Source organism: Anser brachyrhynchus (genome assembly GCF_964034855.1).
Source record: "Anser brachyrhynchus genome assembly, chromosome: 3".
Taxonomy (NCBI): domain Eukaryota; kingdom Metazoa; phylum Chordata; class Aves; order Anseriformes; family Anatidae; genus Anser; species Anser brachyrhynchus.
In genome coordinates this window covers 53,366,659-53,388,969 of record NC_137696.1, presented here as the reverse complement: position 1 = coordinate 53,388,969, position 22,311 = coordinate 53,366,659, and the positions used below count along the sequence as shown (strand labels likewise).

At 36.7% G+C, this 22,311-nt stretch overlaps 1 protein-coding gene across 1 annotated transcript in view; it reads right to left on the bottom strand.

The window, feature by feature from the left end:
* PRKN (parkin RBR E3 ubiquitin protein ligase) overlaps positions 1-22,311 on the bottom strand; it is a 621,897-nt gene that overhangs the window by 277,104 nt on the left and 322,482 nt on the right. Inside the window, 1 exon segment of the mRNA XM_080584783.1 lies at positions 13,261-13,397. Within this exon segment, the coding sequence (XP_080440909.1) occupies positions 13,261-13,397 (137 nt within the window).

Here is a 22,311-nt window from a genome sequence, read left to right as displayed (position 1 = left end):
TTGGATGTTGCTTGGTTGATCGGAAAATACTTGCATACAACATGCCCATAAATCCAGACAAAGTCAGGAGGAAATAAGGTGGCAATGGATATTTTTCTTTCTTAAGCAACATTCTACAATTGTTTTGATAATGAATATATTCTAAATGTTAATAGTATTTTGCATTTGTGGAAGTATCCTTAATTTACTTTGTAGGAAAATACAATTTCAAGAAATTGACTCTTTGCACAATTCCTCTTGACTAGATTTATTATTATGAAAATAACTCTACTTCTCAATAAATAGGATAAACATACCACTTGTAAATACTTCTGATCTAAGTATTTTCTCTTGAAAATTCTTTTTAGCTTTTTAAAAAATATATAATTTCCTGAGGAACTTCTGTAGCACTTAAAAATACGGAGTGAATACAGAGTCATACCAAGTAAATTCAGAATAGATTTCATGATATGGATACTACTTTATGAACTCCTGAATAAAGGAAGAGACACACAGCGAAAAGGGTACAAACTGATGCAGGAAGGAACATACACTAGTAGAAAAAATAACTCATTATGGACTGATAGATACACTGTCAAAAAATTAAGTATTTTAATTCAGACAGATATATATCAGACATTCAGTTCTCTTGCTAGTAACTAATTATGGTGAAAGTATGCAACTCATTATTCATACCATTGTAAGAGAAAACTGTCATGTCTATTGCAAAGACATTAGGCAGCTCCTAACCTTAACTGTGATCTAGCTTTTAATAACTGCTGAATAGAATTAGTCTGATTTATTACTGGCCTCAAAACTCCTATTCAGACGTGTACCATCTACAAATATGGCTGCTTGAACTTCATTGCTTATCTTTCCATTGAGTAAGGAAGATAGCTATTCTAAAGGAGAATAAAACCTTTAGAGAAATACTGGAGCACTAGATAGCAAAGCAGACAAAACTCAGCATTTGCTAATAATATTTGTGCATTCTCATGATTTTTTATTTTATTTTTATTTTTTAACTCTGACATTCTCGAGCAGAACAGATCTGTATGGAAAGTCATAAAATTCACACTACTTACCCCAGAGGCTGGAATGACTTCCTTCACAAATAAATAATTAGGCAGATTTACAAAACGCACATTATTTTCCCAAGTGACTGGAACGGCTCCAAGCGATTAAATACATAATTAGGTAGTTTTTCTAAAATGCTTATTATTTACCTGAGAGTCTCATTGCAGACTCTCTGGTAAATACTGTCTCCCTGCTAGCAGTTATTACCAAAAACGCCTCCATAATTTCCAGCCTTCCTCCAGCAGTGATATAAACAGAGGATATTACTTGGGGCAATGGATCATGAAAAACAAAATCTGACTGTGCCAGCCAGCCTATTTAACTGACAAGCTGAGCTTCTTTTGTACCTGGCATTGTACTCTTTCATATTACAAACAGAGTAGAAAGAAAACAAAAGGACTTTTCAACTTTCTGGTACTTTAGTTTGTGTTTAAACTAGCCAGAAATCCTGCCAAAGGCTGTGCCTATGTGTATTTATGCGCATGCATGAATATGGAAGAGAGAAAAAAAAAACACACACACAACCAAAATCTATTAACTACTCTTCTTTCTGGTAAGGATAATGGAGGAAATATCAAGTGTTAGCCATAAAACAAGTAAGCAAGCCCAGAAGCCCTATATTCCTTCTGACATGGGATTTTCTTCCCCACGCAGCTGTCTTGGGACATCAGAGAGGACAGTGCTTCATCTGTAAATACTGCGATGGCTTCTCACAGCATCATGAATGCAACAAGTGCCTGAGAATATTCCCGCTCACAAGTCACTAGCTGGTGTCTACACAGCACAGAGACAGGAAAAAAAAAGGTCAGCCAATAGACCTAACTGACTCACCTATGCACCAACTGCCCTTTTCCTAGTGATCACGGACAATAAAACTGATCCACAAAAGTGACTCTTTTACATTACTTTGATCTGCCCAGAGTCCTCATTGCTTTGTGGTCCTTACAGAGGAGATTGAGAGTGACTGGAATGTCAATCAGAAAAACGAGGGCAGGAGGAGACAGAAAGGCACGACAAGGTGAGAAGAAAAAAAAAAAAAAAAAAAAGGACATGAGAATTGAAGAGCAAGAGAAAAAGAGATGGAAAAGATTCAGAGGGTAAGACAATAGCATTTGGTGATCAGCAAATAATGCAAAAAAGATGCCCCCCCCCCCAAAAAAAAAAAAAAAAGATACTGGCAGCAAAGGAGGGAAAAGAAGATATTTTGCTTATCAAAAAGGAAGAAGAAAGGAAAAAAAATTGTTAGAAGAAATAAAGTAGAATGATGATAAGCTTATTCTTCAATTAAAAAAAAAAACAAAAAAACACAAGAGAGAGAAAATTTAATGGTAGACTTTTACTATGCATACCTTTTTCATTATTTTTTCCCAGTAAGGTGTTTCACGTTTCTAAACCTTTTTTTTTTTTTAACACCTTCATCTAAGCTGTTTGTGGTTTTACACATATGTAAGATGAGTTCATGGTCACAAGCAAATATCCTAAATGGGGATGACAATCTCTTCAGAATTCTAATTTGATGCTAATAAAGGAAAATTCTGGCCTGGATACTTGGGCCATTTCAATAAAATTCGTAACAGTAAAAGTATTCTTGAAGCACTGGTGAGTGTCTTGTGCAGAGCGAGCCACAAAGCTGAAGGTGGAGTAGCTGAGATGTGCACTTAATGACGACAACTACACACTTTGCCAGATCATTGCTTTTATAGCAGGCACATCATTTTTTTATGAGGTTTAAAAAAGAGATATCTAGGGCAAAGGGAGACAGAGAAAAAAATGGGCTCTGACAGGCAGATAGTTTGTGACTCTGATAGCACACCACAACACTACTAGATGCTCTCATCTTCAAAGATAATTATTCCCATGACAGTCTGACTTCTATTACAAATAAATAGATTATAGGATGCATCTTGGTGTTTCAGTTTAGGCGTGCCAATGGCATGTAACACATAACATTTCACATATGCATTCTTTTGAATGTTGCTGTATTGGCACTTATTATTTACTGTTGAAATTTATTCATGAGCTTTTGCAATAAAAAAAGTACTCAAAGCTATTGGTAGGGAATGTTGGAACACTGCTTGGACTAAACCTGCTAGTGAAGGAGGCAACTAGCAAGGGTCTGGCAAGTTTCACTTCCTTGAGCATTTCAATAACAGCAAAGTGATAGGTGAACCTCCTTTGCCCCCATTTTCAAGTCATTTAAACAATATGTAAGTAAAATATAAGTTCCACTGTCATTCTTAACAAACTGTCTCTCTTCTGCTTTTTATCCTTTACCTTGGCTATGATTCAGATTGAATTAAATACTAGGAAAGTTCCTTTTTAGAAGGTGACTCTGATTTTCTCCAGCCATGCTATCCACCTAAATTCTGCAAATTGCGACGATAGTGTCCTTACACATATTTAAAGGGTAAAATATAAAGCACTGCAGTAAATACAGAAGTATTAAATGTTCTGGCAGAAGCTATTGTCCTGTTACTTTCACTGAAATAATGAAGCTACTTTATATTTTAGAATTGGAAAGTGAAATATAAACACTTCTAAACTAGCCCAAATTTACAGGCAGCAAAGTAAAAAAAAAGCTAACTGTAAGCCTCTGAATAATTTCTTATTAAGACCTTACTAAAACCCACCATCTGCTTAAACACATTTTTTTTTCTTAAAGACTCTTATTTTCAAATAAACTACTTTGTTATCATACAGTTGACAAATCTGTGTAAGTAATAGTGTGATAGTTTAGTATTTTATTGTAATAGCCTGTGAACCTGCAATCCAAACTTACTTAGACCACTACCTGTTCTCATGGTCTTCTCTCAACTACCTGTGTTCAGTGCCAGTGCTCTATCTACCCACTTTGTGTAATGTCGGTTTCAAAGAGTCCAAAAAAAAAAAAATCACAAGCAGATAGATTACAATTGCAATATCCAAGGACCAGTTCTTGAAATTGGCCTATGGTACCAAGTTCTAAGTGAAAGTACTGAAGTATCATGGTCAATACCTGATGCATCACATCGGTTTAGAGACTGACAAAATGCAATGTGCAGGTGCTCAGATTTCGTAAACATTTTATTTTTAGTTCGTTTGAAAGGACCTTAGTTAGTTTGAAAGGACTTTAGTTTAAAGCACTGAAGATTGCATCTCAGTGGCATTTCATCAGTGGAAATGGCAGCATGTTGTTCCACCCTCACTTTTAATTTCCACAAAGTGCTTTAGCTATGAGGAGGAAGTTTGATTTCCATGCTTACAAGGTCATTTGTTACATTCTTAGGAAAGAGAACCAGGCTATCAATTGACAGCAGCTGACATGAGGTCTTTGGGAACATGAACACAGATTCTCCAAGGACCAGAATGAGGACACCAAGTTACTGCCTACAGACCTACCTTTCAACCATCACCAATTTCAGCCACCGCTATGGTGGCCTGTATTTGAACCCGATACAGAATGAAAATTTCCTTACTAAATAATACACCTTATCCCCGTTCCGCCATTTCTTTCTTTTCTTTAAATATATCTCTGTAGAGATAAAATATATTGATGTGCAGTTTGAACCATGTTACTTTTTATAACCCTCACTTGCACCTACATTGTGCAATCATTTGGCACATCTGCTATATCAAGAACAAATCTGATTTAAGAGTTTTAATAAGAACTTGCATCAATAAATTATAACAGATTGGTGATTAGTAGTATTATTTATATGCAATATTTTTGTACCTCTTATAATGCTGATGTCTGCTTCACGGGGATTAATTATTTTCATAATTTTGTCTAAGTAGTAATATAGAAAATGTCAAAAAGAAAATTAGATTTTCACTTTCCAGACACAGAAATTTAATTAAAGCCAACTCCTTGTTGAAAGAAAATGTCCTTAGCTGGTTCTGTGATGTGGCAGCAGCTCTACATGCTGCCATGTGGGAGACCAAAGCTCAGAAAGTGACTTGGGGAATATTAATCACCAGGCTTCAGAGACTAAACACATGCTGAATGTGCCACAGTTGGTCCCAGCAACTTATTTATGGAGTATATAAGGTAGCAGACATTAATGAATTCTTACAAAGGCTGCTGCTTGCAGAACCCACCTTAGAGATGGTGCTACACTGAAAGAGACCCTCTGCTCAGATACAAACTGATCTCTCAGGAAATCTGCAATTATCCAAGCATGAAGGGTCAGCTTCTCTTCCTGCTATTCTGAAAGTACAAGCTAAACTTCTCAAACACATTCCAGCTATAAAAATTAGTATCTTCTACAGTCCGTTGGACATTTTCAGGACAAACACCCAGATGTCTTCAGTCTGTGGAAGAATAGTTCACATGTAAACCACTGAACTACTGTGATTAAAGGCTAAATTCCCAGGCATATGAAAATGTGAGAGAAGCTGGAGGCATTATTTCACCGTTTTACCCAACCTCCTTCTTCAGATCTTTTTTCTTTCGTTCCTTGAATAATCACCAACATGTCTTAATGCATGTCTCAATTGGATGGAGGCTTAAAAGTGACTCAACCCAGTCAAAGGTTGTTATACCCACATCAAGTGATTATTATCAGATAAACCACTATAGGCAGAAGCACTTTCAGTCAGAACGAATATCCTTCATTTCCAAAGATAAATCACAGCTCTCACTGACCCCAGTTGAGACAAAAATTCACCTCCACTTCAGCAGGAAATAGTAGTGAAAGACAGATATCTACTGCCCATATTCTGCCACTGTTTCAGTATGTGTATTTTACATTGACACTGGGCAACTTTTTCTATATGAAAAGAAGTCTGCTTTGAAAGATCATTCCTAGTTCCTTTTAGAGCCAATTAATTTCTAAGCAAGATTTTTTCATTATCTCTTGCCCTTTGGTATTACTAACTGGAACGAGCCTACATGCACTGTCATCTCCATGTAATTTAAAAATTAAATATATTTCAGCAGAAGAACTAGTAAGAGATAAGGGAGAAAAACACCTATGGTAAGAAAGCTCATGCTGAATTTAATTATGGCAACTCAAAGAATCATGTGGTATGATTTCACTGTAAGCTGTTCCTGGAGAAGAATTCAATGCCTGCCTCAAGCATGTCAAGCTCCACTTGTTCTGAAGATTTTGAGACTGTTTAGATATGGAGTTGGCAATCTGCTGTTACAGAAACAGAGCAAAGACTTGAGGGGACAAATCTCAGATGTTGCAACTTGAACTTCAGTCAACACTGAAAATAGACATGAAGGAGCTGTTGTGACTTTCAGCCATGTCCTTTGTGCTAGACTCTTGTGCTTCTGCTAGTAAAGGACCACAAAAAAATTCTCGATACACTGTTGGTTCATGTTTATTTTATGCTCACACTAAGAGGAGAATGTACATTTAAATTTAAATTTTAAAAAAGTTCTTCAGGAAACCACTGCAAATTCAATTACCCCTTGAAAGTAAAAATCTGATTTATCTACATGCTTTTGGTTCACTTCTCTGGTAAAGTTTGGTTGGAATAAACTTACAGTTAGTGGAATAAGGTTAGCTTCACCCACTAGATCAGGGTAGAAGGCAGTCTAGCTGTATTATCTGATAAACTTTTGACAATTTTTAAAAAGAATGCGGTGATGTGGATGACCTTTTGTCAGTAAGGCTCTCTCCTCCAGGGTGCTGCACAGATCTCTGCCACTTGTTCTGTGCACATACAGTATTATAGAAGAAATCACTTCTCATCTTAGTCTATTAATCAAGAGTCTGTAGAAAGTTAAAAGAAAGGAAATCAGAGGAATCTACTTTTAAAACATATTAGAGGTGAAAAAAGAAGCAATATGTTCCTAGGAAAAGCACTGTAAGAAGGGTCACTGTACCTGGCTTCCAATACAAACTCAGTAAATGATCTCTTGTGTAACCTCTAGCTGACGTGTCACTTCTGCTTCTCTTCCCTTCTTTTGCCACTCAGATGGTAAGCCCAAAGGGAAAGACATTGCCTCTTACTAAGAAATATAACTAACATCTAAGTCAATGCAGTATGTTCAAAGTACCATAACATGAATAACAAAGAACTGTGATTGTATGAATGTCAACAGGAAGAAGGGAAACCTCTCGCTAAAAGTGCAATGCAGACGTATCAGGAATTTGCCTTAGATGAGATAAAAGCAACAGCACATCATTTTCATACAATATTACTTTTGTGAAAAGCTCAAAATTATTTAAATTTTCTTTCATTGCTTCTAAGAAATTTAGAGTATCTTAAAAGGAACGATAAATTGTTAAGGAAAGATGGTCATCTCACTATCTCATTGTATAATCTTTCATAGTTTGCTCTTTCTTCTCTCATCTTTCTGCCTCATCTAGGAAATAATAATTTCAGTCATAGTGCTGATATGGCAGAATCCTCCCCACCCAAAGAAGGATCTATTTTCTGGTGAGACATTTTCAGTGATCGGTCTGTGAGTTTAGCTTGAACTGACAGAGTAGAAGCCCTCTGTATATCAGCAACAGATCACGAAATTCTCACTCTGCCTGACCTATTGATGATTTTATTTACAGAAAGAGTAAATACTTATTCTGCCCATAATACGCAGGGAAGATATGGTCAGAATTAATGAGTAGGCTGAACATCTAAATTATTTTTACATAGGGAAATGATCTAAGGTTCACTGTTCATCAAACAAATGCAGGAATGTATTAGCTTGTATAATCTGCTTTTTATGAAGAACTTTCCAGGAATGAGAGGATAAAAAGGTTTTGTTTTTCTACAGTGATGCCCTTCACCACAGCAGTCCTTGCATTCCCTCTGTAGAAGGAATAACCAGCTTACACTGAGGACAATGAGATGAGGACAAGTAGGCATACAAGCCTTCCTTAGCCTAGATAGTAGAGTTCAGCCAGATCCATGGGAAATTAATGACAGAAAACATCCAGGAAAGATGGGGAAAAAAAGTCAGTTATTTCCAAATGCCCTTCCAAAAGATGCTCAGGTATCCCTTTAAGAACATGAATAGAGAGCATGGTTGCATATCTGCATTTTCCCTATCATGGGCAATACTGGAAAACGAAAAACACAACTAGAGCTGTCACCACAAACACTCTGAGAACTGTAATTGCTTGTTTATTAATTCCTTGGAGTGGAAAAAGCCTCTCCTAAGTTGTACAATATGTAAAGAATAAAAAGCATTTTTCCAGCCTCCTACGCCTGCTTCTGTATGCTCAGATATTTCATACAAACAAGAAATTACAAAAAGTTTAAAGCTGTCAGGAATTTAACATAATATGTCTGCTTTCAATCTCTCGTATTTTATTATTCTAATAGTAAAATGCCATTTCCTATGTTACTTTAAATACTTTTTAAGCAGGAGAACACAAATTGCAGAAACTGTTCCTGTATTGAGGCTTCATACCAGGTAAATCCTGTTTCTTGTGTTAACTGCTGCACTCTTTGATTTTAGACCCACTGTCTACCTCCTCATAATATTCTTGAGAAGGCTCTGTTTGTAGATCACAGACCGCCACTTTAAAATCCCTTGCACAGAAACACACACACCTTCCTAAATGTAGCAGGGATTTTGTCTATAGCAAAAAAGACTCAAACAGACTAGTTGGAGCAATCAAATCAAATGCGGCTTTCCTCCTTCCTTTACTTGCAAACTTTGCTTTGACTGTCTATTTATTCTCCCCTTTTCTTTTTGGGTACTACAATTTTGAAAGATGATTCAGAGATTCACCACTGCTTTGACATCCTCCACAGGAATAGAAACATCCCTGTTAATATACAAATAGAATCTAATGGGGATAAAAAAATAAATCTTAAAACATACGCCTCTTTTATCATTCCCCAGCAACTTTCTTCCAATGGAATGTGGCTCTTTTAGCAGTTTGTTATACTTTAAAGCTATTGGTGGTAATTTCACTCATTTATTTATATATATGCGGTAAAATGAGATTACTTCCAGATACAATAGTGCTTTACAATCATCAGGAGATCTGCACTGTTTATCCAGATTCATTTAAAATACATCATGCATATGACTACTCATAAGAAATAAACTGATGCAAAGACATTTTTGTAAAGTGCCTACAGCAGTGCAAAACCTTGCCTTTCCTTGGCCTCGCCAACTTTCCTTCTCCCAAAGATCCATGGAAGTTTATTTTACCCTGGGGACTAAGACCCCTAATGCTGTAATGCTATTTTAAAAGTGAAACAGTGATCATAAGAATGTGTAATACAATGGGGTAATACATTGTATATTTGTATACAATTCCTGCTTCAAGGTAATGCTATGAGATTCTTTGCCCTGCACAGTAACTAAATAACCACAAATGATCTTTCATGCATATGCAAATCTGTTCCTCTAAGCACCTTATTAATTATTTCAAAGATACTTGGAGGTCACCACTCATGGAAATTTCTATGCATGAAGCCTCATTAATACAAGACACCACACAGCGAGATGGGATAGATTTTTGCTGGCATTTAACAAGGGCAGAGAGAGTATAATCTGTAACGTTTACTTTTTTATTCTAATGACCGATGAAATAGAGCCAGCTTCTATCCATAAGTCCTCTTTCTGAGCTGATACAGTGGGTTTGAACCATGGGGCTGCTGCCACAATTTTCTGAGAAGCTAATCCTATCAATGCACCAGAGTTACTGTGCTCAGAGCTGTAGTTCTCCCATGCTGACTGTTCTCAGCTGGAGTATCACTGCTGGGCACTAGATTAGCAGCTAAGCACTAAGGAATTAAGAATTTTGTTCTTTGTCCAAAAATCTCAGCAATGACACATTTTGTATAGGAATGCAGCAACGTTATGGCATTATCAAGGTGATATATCATAGCTCCTCAGATGGGATAGCCTTCTGAACACATACTATCTTCTACATAATTAGGGTGAATAAGAGAAAAAGAAAAAAAAAAAAGAGAGAAGCAAGGATAGAACCCCACAGAATACCTGAACGCAATTACAAAATGCACCTTCTGGCATATATGTGCCAGGAAGCAAGATATTAAACATACTTGAGAAGCACTATTTATGTGCAATCCCTAGATCGTTTCCAAGTTATCATACATATGTGATAACACTGATCTTGTCTGTCATAGTGACCCTTTGCTGTAGCAGCTGTTGTTTATTTTTATTCTGTTGTGTGTATGGCGCTTTCACCTCTAGATTGATCCAATAAAAGATATAAAAATCTTGTTATGTTGGTACATTCCCTTGATAAAAATTTGGAACAGTGAGTCAAATGTTAATGGAAACTGCAGGCTATGTTCATTATGTTATCTCTATTTTTCAAAAACACTAGAATGAACACAACTAATTGGAAATGCAAAAAATTTAAATAGGCTTAATTACAAAACTAAACTTTCTATAGTTCTAGGGCAATGTGTGCACATATGCCTTAAAAAAATGGGCTAGATTTTAAGTAAATTAACTATTATATGAAAACAGAAAATTGAAATCACTTTTACAGCATACAAACCCAGAATACTAGTATTTTCTGTTCAAGACACCATGAATACCACTCCAGCATTAGTTTGTAATGTTTAAAAATATATGAATTAATATAGACTAAGATCTTGATCAGTCTGTGTCACCTGGTCGCCTACTACAACATAAAGCTCATTACAGTAAACACGACTTTGTTTTGTATTCCTTTTACAAGCAGGCTTAAATCAAGATCCAACCTTTCAATAAAGCTCAGATCAAATATATTTCACTTTGAGTCAAGCACTGTTAGAGATAACGTGTATTAAACCAACATTGCCACAATAAGAAAGAAAAGTAATTTCTTGGCAATGTCCCATGGTATTCATTCCTATCAAGAGGAAATAATTTTAGGCTTCACTGAGGTAATTAGAGCAGGCTGTGTCAAACACTGCTTTATCTTCCTCACATGTAAATACAAACTGCAAATTGCAGTTACAAAAACAAAGATTGTGAACTGTAGACTGCAAAAATGCAATCTTACACTATTCAGTAGGAGTGCCATGATAGGTAGAAAAGCAAATCACATGATACTGTTCTGAATGTTTCTTAATTGAATTCATTGGTGATGAAAGCTGCTGAATCCATAGTTATGAAGGAGGCTAAACTGATTTGTAGTGGAACAGTAAGAGCACAGGGACTAGCAGCTCAAGCTTTCTTCTTCACAGGTATGGAACTCAGCCTCCTGTCCTTCTCAAATGACAAAAGGTAACTTTTTCATCAGTTCCTAACTCAAATAAAACCAAATTCTACAAACAACCAAACCTCTCGCACACCAGAAAGTTGGGTTAAAGGTAGTTACAGAAAGGAAGCAGTGAAGTTACAACAGCACCGATCAGACTCTTCAGGCTGCAACGCAGTCTGTAAAAATAATGCTTAGAAATGCTTTTATTGACACAGAACTGATAACACAACAAAGAGAACTGACAGAGGTAGCAATCAATTTTAGGTTTAGATGGAATAATATTTAAAACTGCTGAGTGCTTAGAGATTGTGACTGAGAACCTCTGTAACACAAAGCATGTCAGCACAACATCATGTCAATGCCTCTGAGAGATCAGCAGGCTGGCTCTGGTGCAAACAGGTATGCCTGGACAGCACCAAAAGCACTGTGCAGCGATGGTAGCATAGGTCCTGAAGTAGTATTTGCCTGGACAGTCCACATCAGTTTACCAGCTGTGTCAAAAAGCCTGTCCTACATGCTGTATTGGCACAACTATATTTCTTTTCCTTCAGAATTACAATTCTCCTCTGACTCAAGAATCTCTATACTACACTGCACTGGAGCACATCTCACTGGCAAAGGGCAGCACCCCATCAGGCAATTTTGAAAGTAATATTAACACTAGCTGGAGGATGGAGACAAAATTTATAGCACTTGCATTATTCTTATTCTTACTACTACTACAACTACTACCACAACTACCACTATGACAACTACTTTATTATATTATTTGGAAAACAGCTTTTTCATTTGGGGAGTTCTGAAATGTGAAAATTAGCAATACTTTAGTATTTCCATGTTCAGCTATTTTAATACAAAGTATAACACATCTGAGACTAGACTGACAGCTGAACCCTATCTATAGTACAGATCTAGTGCAGATTGACCACATGATGCTACAGTAATGGTGAAGGAAAGAGCACTGGGTAGAAAAGTTCCTGTTAGGTTCTCCATTACAAGTTTTCTTACGCATTACTAAAAAGAATGTTGTTTAGTACAACATCAGTGTGTACATGCAGTAGCAGAGCAAGCTGCATTTGAGGAGGGAGGGAAGTAAAATGAGATCTGGTGAGTAAACAGCACATAAACAGTAATTCTAGTGAAATGGGATTTGATGACCACTGATAGACCACTCCTGAAATTATTAATAATAAATAATTTTAATGGTTCTTATTAGTATACTTACAATATCCTTAAGGCATGTTCTCACAATGAGTAAATGCCACTCTTAAGAAATACTGACAATTTTTCTCCCATGTATTGATTTGAAAGTTACCTGACAGCTGTTCAGGCATTCAGGCAAAGTCATCATCTATGCAGCTTCTAGTATGTTGGAAAATGATTCTCATAGCAGTACATAGAACTTGTTGCAAATATATATGTATGTAAGAAAATATAGCAACAAGAAAAATAGATTCTAATATACTTCTAAGTAAAATTTTTGAGTTTTGCAGTCCATGAACCAGTGTAATGGAATCAATTCTCAAAACATATCTTCCAGATTCGTTGTCTTTGTTTTACTTATGCCAAACATTGTTTCCTATTCAGTTAAAACAGATTATCTACCACTTTTTCAGGGTGATCTACATCTCTTTCAACGCAGTGACAATTAGTAGCAATAACTTCATCAACAGGAAGGCTATTCGAAATTCCTATTGCAGTCTTTTTTTATTAGCTCTTGAAGACAGGCCAAGAAAGTTAACATCTTATTTCACTTAAAAGTGGAGATGTGCAGGTCAAGGATTTTTTTTTTTAAACCAGTAGTGTAATGCTATCCTTTAGCACTTCACAATTATAAAACTCTAATATAAAAAAAAAATAAAAATCTGCATTCGATTTTGAAAGAAATGCCCTTTGGAATCCAGTTAATATTCCAGTTCACATGCTCAGCAAGAATCACTTCAATATTCAAATATTTCCTTCACGAAATGAAACAACTCCTTTGGAAAGAGTGTAACTCCACAGGTATACTCAAAATTAATTGGCAATTAAAAAAAAAAGAAATCAAAATCCCATTTCCTTTTGGAAAAGAAAACCCACTAAGACATACCTACACAAGGGAGGGAGTAACCAAGCTCCAGGTCATGGATGAACTGACGGTCATTCAGCATAGTCACACAGTACAAATGGAAACAGTCTAGGCAAATGACATGGCGATGCATGCACTGGAACACAAGCACAGGACTCCTGTTAAAAACAAAACAGTGAAAATGATGAATGAGTACTTTACCATGTATACTGTGGACCAAACTCCACAAAAATCCTCATATCAAACTTTGAATTTTGTAATAATTTTTCCTTAGTAGTAGACAAGACTAGTGTCTACATAAAGCCAGAATTTAGCCTGGCATACTGCAGCACTTTTAAAAAGAGATGGTTTCTAACATGAAACAGTTGTAAGGTACAGGAAACAAGTTTTTACTGAAACTTGAGACTGGAACCGTTTACTGTACTGAAAACTGGAACCTAAATCAAGGAAAATACGTTAGGAACAGAAATCCTTTGTATGAGATAAGGTAAGATCATATATGGTAAAACATCAAACAGAAGCTAGGTGGGATTAGATAGAAATGTGACCAGCTAGGAAAGGTAAACCGAACTTTGTGAAGACCACCCTGTGCCTTCAGCCTCTCAAACCAGCCACTGGAACTGTACAGAGAGAGCACTCCCTTAGGGAAAATAAGCAAAATAATTCAGCTTCTGGAGAGAGGTATGGGATTCAATTGTGAACAAGATGTCTAAACTTCAGTGCTATATATAAGTATCTATCTACATGCTAAGTGAGAAATTCCCACTATAGTAAATGCACTCAGTGGAGCCTGGAGCTGATCAGCCTCCAGCTATCTGCTTTGGGCTGAGCTGAATCACCCACTTGGCTCTGTTGTCTGATGAAAACTCCACTGACGATAATTGGAGCAAACACCCACCACACATGCAGATGCCTACACGGAAACAACTAAATATGGGTATCCCAAGCTTGACAGGATACTGCTTGCGGAAATGCAGAAGAAGAACACTTGGGACAAGTGAGGAAAAATGGTTTTATTCCTGAGCTGGCCTGTACCCTGAAACCCCCAGAAGTGGCCTCAGCAAGGAGGGGCAGTGGCTCTCAAAATCCTTCTCAGAATGAGTATATAGTGAACAATATAGTAAACATTACATATGGAAAATAGTGATAAGCCTGTTGTTTGCTATATGTTAACTTCAGCTAACTGTGGATAGACATACTTTAACTGTCGATTCCAAAGTTGGAAGGCTAGGCTAGATGAGGCTTTGGGGAACCTGATCTAGTGGGAGGTGTGCCTGCCCATGGCAGGGGGGTTGGAACTGGATGGTCTTCAAGGTCCCTTCCAACCCAAACCCTTCTGTGATTCTATGATTCTGTGAAAGTAATGACTATGACCTCTTTGATAAAGTCATGTGCTCTGTGCTGTACTATACCGTTTGCCTATCCCTTCCTTGAGGAGTACTACCAACCTCAAGCATCAAAGATGGAAAAATAGAAAGCGAGATGCATTAAGCTGAAAAGATCGGTGAGATTCCCAACCAAATGCTGAAATAATATACTTTTTTTTTTTTTTCCCCTGAGGGCAAACATGGGTTAAAATGGGTTAAATGATAATTTTTTTTCAGCTACTAAGAGGAAAGAGAATTATATAGAAATATAAAATCTGGAATTCTCACATATTCACCGTACTCTGGGAGTCAGGTATTAAAATACATCAAATTCAGCAGAACTTGTGATAAAATCATTAGAGTTAGCAATACTGTTATAGCTTCTGTAAATCCTGCTAGACGATGCTTTGAAAAACCACTGAAACACTAAATCACCAAGCCCTCAATGTGGGAATACAACCACAAAATGTAATCAATAATAATTTCAAATACTGTATATACGCATTTAATCTTCCATGAAAATATGCTTTAGAGTTGCACATAGTATAGAATTCATGGCAGTGTGCGTTGGTATCTCTAAAAACATAATCTCTATGTTTTAAGGATTTTGTTGAATAAAGAAGCTTAAAAACTGAATTAAATAAAACCTCCCCATTACTAATCCTTATTAGTTGCCCACTTGCTGTTCTGAATGTAACAAATAATAATTTTAAAGACAGCTGTAAGGCAAAATGAGAAGTTGATATGTATCTTTTAGTTCTGAACGGTCCCAAAATCATTAAAGAAAGAGCTGGAGGAGCAGTTATTTTGTCCTTACTGTGCAGAAGACCCCATGGCTCACCAGTCAATGTAATCTTAAGAAAAACAACCCAAAGATTTCTTCCAAAACCAATCAAACTTGCTTATAGCTTTAAAGGATCTCTCTCCTTTAGGGTTAATTGCTCGTTTTTATTTCTGTGCTGAGTATCTTTTTAGCTTCACTGGAAGCTCCTTGGATCTAAAGTTGTACTTCTCTGACCTTCGTTTTGAAGACAAAATATAACTTTTGTGTGAGGAGCGATTCAGTGGTTGAGTATTGTTGAAAAAACAGGCCAGAAATGAAAATGGTGTTTTTAACACTTCCACCTAAACTTGTAGGAAACCAAGACTAATAGCACTCCATTATGCAAATGAGCTACCACTATTAGTTACTAACATAAATTATTTTGTGATATCAATTTTGCTTCTTAATGTATTACAATTGTTTGAAATCAAACCATATTCTCCACAAGGAGCACAGCCATATACGTACACATTTAAACTGTATCTTTAGGAAAAACATTAACGTTAAATTGTGCTATATTTGAACACTATCAGACTAGCAAGCAATGCATATTAACTACATATAAGTCTGAGTTCTGCCTGTATCATGAAACACAACCTTTCACAACTAAATCTGTTAATTTTGCAGCCCATGGTATCTGTGTCATAAGGCTTTCAGAAATGTAATCTGTATGCAATGCAGATTTATCCAAATTAATTTGGCATTAGAACAGTCACTACATTCCAACATTTGCAGATTTTATTTCAAAAGAAAGCACTTTTAGTTTAAAAGAGATATAAAATTTTGTTCCTGAGATCAGTAAAGACCAAAATGCAGAGATTATGTTCACAACGCTTGGGTGGAGCTAGTAAATACTCATTTAGGATAACCCCAAGAGTTATTAATAGAAGCCTTGCTTGAACCAAACACAATGTATTTTAGAAAGGAATATTATGAAAGTAAAAAAATTTGCTAGATAGTGTAACAAGGGCCCTTGCTCAATCTAACATAACAGTCTAGTAATGTAAATCTGATGTATATTTTAAAAGGTATTTCATAGGTTCCATTTACATAATGTGTTTGGCTGAATTAGAGGCTTCATGAGAATAATATATAAGAAAAATGTTTCTCACAGCAAGGGATAAATTGGTCTTTTTTGTTCGCCAATTAGGAATGTAACCATTTTTAAAAATTGAAAATCCACCATTACAATGCATCACAGAAAATTTCCATAATAAGTCACTTGCTCCTGTGCTCTGATTCCTTTTCATTAGAATTTTATCAGCATGAATTTACTTAAATGAAAAAGAAAAGAGAACCTAAATGTTTCTGCTTCATGTTATTACTGTTGGATAACCGTGGCACAACAACAGCACGGATGGAAACAGTCTGGTCTGCATGCTCCTTCCTCTTTCTCCTAACTGAGAAGCAGAAAAGCACAGATAATTCTCAGATACACTACAACAGTGCACTGGCTAAATAAAGATATGAAGACTTGATCTTGTTTAGATAAGAATCCCACTGGGAAATAAATTGTTCTAGTATATCCCCAAATCTCATGGCTGTTATTAATGTACTGAGAGTGAGTCCAGTGGCTATGAACATGAGGGGCTACTTAGTATCAGGAATTATTTGCATTATATGACAGTGGATTAACTGACATATCTTTCAATGCCTACCTAAGAACAACTCGGTAGGCATTTGTCCCTCTCTTAGGCTTTACCCTTCAGATTTTGAAAAAAAGCTTGAATGACTAAAGGTTAAACAGCATACCACATATATCAGTCCATTATTTTTCAGAAAATGTGAGTAGCCGCAGTCTGAAGCACTTTGGAGTGAGAACTATAGCTAAGCCTGTATAAATCTGTGAAAAACATGTCGGACAAATCTGTGAAACCCTCTCGAGGTCATTTCTAGGTGACAGTTGGATTTTTCTCACCTCAATCTCAAAATCTTAACCAAATAATAATCAAAAACCTTAGCAGATGTCTATAAGACTTCCTTGTTGGGATTACAGTCAGTGAAGCAAAAATAGCCATTTGGGATTCATTTCTGTGCAGCAAATAAATCTGAATGCACACAGCTATATCACAGCCTTTAACCCCACCTTTGAGTGCTATATTTATCATAACACACTTGTGCATTTCTAATACATTTTTTCATGTTGGCAATCTTCCTGTACTTCAAAAAGCTTTCTCTATAAGTACCATGAAATCATTTTCATTTATAAATGGATCTCTTTGCTATTCCAAAATGAATCTTTGTTAACTTACAGGTCAGATCGATAAGCACCATTCAAGAAAAGATGAATCACTGAATAAAATGTGTAAAAAGTGAAATTATGGGAAATGCAAACTTAGGCTATGTAGACACTACAGGCTCTCTGATACTTCATAAACAATCGAAGTAATTAAACAGAAATACTATCCCTGAGTAGCACTCAATCAGTTTTGTCTCTACCCTTGTAAGAGACCAAAATTACAATGCCTAAAGAAGCCACTTCATTCATCCATCACGTGTGTAGGAAGAGTATAGTCTTCTAATTCATACAAAGCTGGTGCCACATCTGGTTTTCCTTTCTATAGCATAGAGTCCACTGTCCTATTTAAGATTATTGCAAGAATTGCTTCCTGTTTATCATGCTTTACGTGCATGGTTTTCTTACCATGAAAAATACTTCCAAGTATATCCAGTTAGAGTACATCATTAAATTCTATAAGAAACATGCTATTATTTATATAAAATATAAATAAAGAAAATATAGAAAATTGCCACAGTGATTTCTGTTTTAGAACAGAGGCAGTTTGGAGGAAAAAACAACAACCAATTCTGTCTTTTAATGAGAAATATGCTATTATAGACTGACCACAGTATATATGCTATATACAGACTGACCCTGCAACTGCAGAGAGCAACCTGTAAGTAACAATACAGACTCCTAAATACTTAAGACAAGGGCTAGGTATTTGAAATGGGTACCATGACCTCACAAGAGAAAAGAATGAATGATAAAGAATACCACAGAGAAGAACCCATCTTTCATAGAGTTTTAGGAACGCAAAAATATACATCCCTGTTTTTCCCCTCCTGGTTGATGAAAAATAAATCTTTACACAGACTGTGTCAATTAAACAAAACAGAATATATAAATATGGTATTCTCAAAAAGCTAACATATTAAATCCATTAAAACAGCAAAAATATCCTGTTTTTGTGTCTTTGATCGCTTGCCACACAACACATCAAAGGTTGTAAAGTGAAGGTTACAAACAGCATGAGACATCACTGCACGAGCTTAGATTTTCTGGTTTGCTTCCGTATAAAAATGTATTCCGACCCACAGCTGTTAACTTAAAGGGGCATTGGCAAGTGAAATCTGACCTACTTTCTCCTTTCTTATGTTATTTTCTTCTAAAATGTGCTTTCATGTTTCTTATTTCTGTTGGAAAGCAGTGCCAAACAGCCAGAACCCAGGAACAGTCTGAGAGTAATAAACCAGAACACGGGAGGACAGGCATGCTAACAATTAGCACACATGAAGGCAAGTGCTCCTTTCAGCAGTGCTTCTGTTAACTCTGTTGTTAAATTTCTTCTCATACTATGGAAGTGACACGCATTATTGCCTGTAAAATCTGCGACCACTGTGCCTGGGAACAGCATCTGCCACCCGATGACACAGGCAAGGGAACTGTTACATGTACTGGCATACTTATATTAGTGCCCTGAATTAAGTAGAGCTGTGCCCGCTTGCTCAGACACCCCCTGTCTGAACTCCATGTTGAGACAAAGAACAGACACTGATTAGGCTACAGAAGAAACTTTTCCTGTAATCTATCAGCCTAGTTGTCTATAGAGCTCTGTGCACAGCAAATAACTGGTAAATCAGTCATGCTTTGAAAGGAGATCAGTAGAACCTGCTTATTTTCCTTTATCTGTACTTTTAAAACCTTATTAATGCACTGCTGGGGAGAAAAGGAAAAGACCTCAGTAAAGGAAGCAAAAGATGACAAATGTGAACCACAGAGGCAGCTCATATACTGCCCTAACCCAAACCCCGAGGCCCATCGACAGCGGGACTATAAGAACAACCCCCAGGACCAGGATATTTTAAGTGTGCAATGTCTTTGCTTTCTGCAGAGCATGGAGGGCTTTCCATGGTTCTGCAGAGCTCAGGAGCAGATGGTTCTGCATCATGGTTCTGCAGAGCTCAGGCATTGGCTCTGCTCCTCCCAACAAGCCCCTGGAAGTTCAAGGACTGCCCTGGCATCAGGCTCACCACGGTTTTTAACTCATACTGCAACTGCACTTAGTAGAACACCAGAAATAAGACCAAAATCATCAGTAGGAACACAGTGGGAATGGCAGAGAAGCATCCTTACATGTTAACTCTGAAAGTCTGTAGCCTGCAGAGCACCAATGTACTGTGAACTGATTCCTCCAAACTCTCTTTTGCATCTTTTCCACCTCCTAAAAACTACATAACTTGTAGCCTTACCTTTTGCTAACAAAGAGAGGCAGATGCTTTGTTCACCCTCCCCAGATTTCAGCAGGATTACAGCAAAGGCAAAACTGTACATTGCAGGCAATCCACATGCTCCCTTTTGCTCAAAGAGCCTCCATTTCACAGGCTCTTGACTTTGTGAATACACACATTCAACTTTGACAGACTAGACACATATGGCCAGAAATTAGCCTGATTTGGTTTTCAGAAAAATAAAATTAAAACAAACAAGGAAACACAGGGTTACTGATGAGGTTGGGAGAATGAAGGGATATCACAATAAGAGGAGGAAGGAAGGGCTAACTCTGCCTACGCAAGCAGCACCACGCGATCCTCCACAAATTAAAGAAGAATAAATGAAGTGCTCAGAATGCCTCTGTGCCTCACTGGCCTCTTATTTCCCTGCCTGGTTTCTGAGGATCCCATCAATTTCTTCCAATGATTTAAACCTTATTTAGTCTTACTCCCTACATCTATGCTAGTAAAATAAACAGTGTCAGCAAATGTTCTTATGCCACTGGAATGCAATCTTCTGTGATGTTAAATTGTTGGAGGGGGCCCTGGCATGGCTTTAGGCTTGCAAAAGAGCAATGTCCCAAACAGTTCCTGGGCTTAGTTCAGGAGTTAGCATGTATTGTCTCCAATAGGCAGCAGTAATTTGCATGTGGAGAGTTTAATAGCACAGATTTTTGGCAGAGGCTTATTCTGGGACTCTGCTTTTAATACCAGAGCTTACTGAATTATTCTGTTTTCTTATTCTTAGGCTCACACCTCCATTCCCCAAACCAAACCTTTGGAGACAGCCTGTGAAAATTATGTTTTCTGTAAATGCATAGAATTAAAGTTTCCTAACATTCTAAGCAAAACAGAATTATGACCTCTTTTTGCCTTCTTGTGAATGTTGAAATCCCTGTAAAGACACAGGAGGAAAAGAATACTGGATACCATCTTAAAGGATGCTCTCATATGCATAATCCTTTTTGATCCCTTGGACTCCAGGAGGGACTAAGACTGTTGTATACAGCATGCTTCCACTGTGAAAATTTCAGTTATTCCTTCCCAGTTAACTTTGAAAATAAACCATGATACACTAACTTTGAGACTGTGTCTTGTTAACATGTACAGAAGAAAAGAAGACTTGAAAACAAGGTAAGGTAGAGAATGGGGGAAGGTGAGAGAGGAAAGAAATATGTAACATGAAGCAGGAGATAGAAGCTCTAAATTAAGTGCATTTGCTCCTAGAGAATTATCTTTCACCACATTAACATTATGTTTTATGCTTTTTCTCATCTTTCTTTTCAAATATGAATATTCAATTTAAATGTTCATCCAAACAATAACTTGAGGGTGCTTCCCAATGAATGAGTCTTCAGTCTCAACCAAAGATATGATTATTATCTTATAAACAAAAACACCCTGAAGTTACTGTTTTAATAGAGAGATTTCTTTATAGAAAGCAATTTTTTCAACTCCTTGATATTATTATATTTTACAGATAATATTTTACCCTTTCCTCCTCAAGGCAAATACCTTTGCATAAGTGTGAAGGTGCAGTTACCTGAGAACATCTTCTGCATCAGCACCTCTATTCAAAGGGAAGAAGAATGAGCCTTGGGCTAGCAAATCTCATTGAACATACTCTGACTTGGTAGATCGTAAGTGTGGAAAATAGTTAATTTCCTTCAATAGTCTGAAGAAAATAGTTTGCAACGTCCACCAGTAAATTTTACTGTCAGCGAGAATGGCTTGTTTATGTCATTCTTCTTATGTTGTTTTTTTTCATTTTTTACAATGGCTTATGTCATTCTTCTTATGTTGGTTTTTTTTTTCATTTTTTACAACCACCAGCATAAGAATATTCATACTGTGATTTTTTTATTGGGAGGGGAGGGGAGGGGAAGAGAGAGGAGGAGTGAAGCGGAGTGGAGTGGAGGGGAGAGGAAGAAAAAAAACCACAAAGAAATTAAGTAGTAAAAATGGACAAGATATTACAAAGTTTGGGAAGTATCAGTTCTCCATTTGTAATTGGGACAATATTCAGGAACAGTTTGCAGAAAATTCTAAAGATTTACTGAAAAAGATTCTGGCAATTCTCCAAATAATTTTATGTGTCTCTTTCCTGTTTAATCTCAGCATACATTTTCATTAGTTTTGTATTGTTTATTTGGAGGCTGACTGGTCCTCTTAGTGCCTGTTTTTTTTCAAGGAATTACAGGAATACTCGAAAATAATCTTCCCCCATTCATCCATCTGATCTAATAATCTGTGTAAGACTTAGAAAGACTGACATTCACCAAAATAATGACTTTTCATTTCCACAGAACCGATTGTATCCTAGGCTGCACCAAAAGCATGGCCAGCAGGTTGAGGGAAGTGATTGTCCCCCCGCTGCTTTGCTCTCAT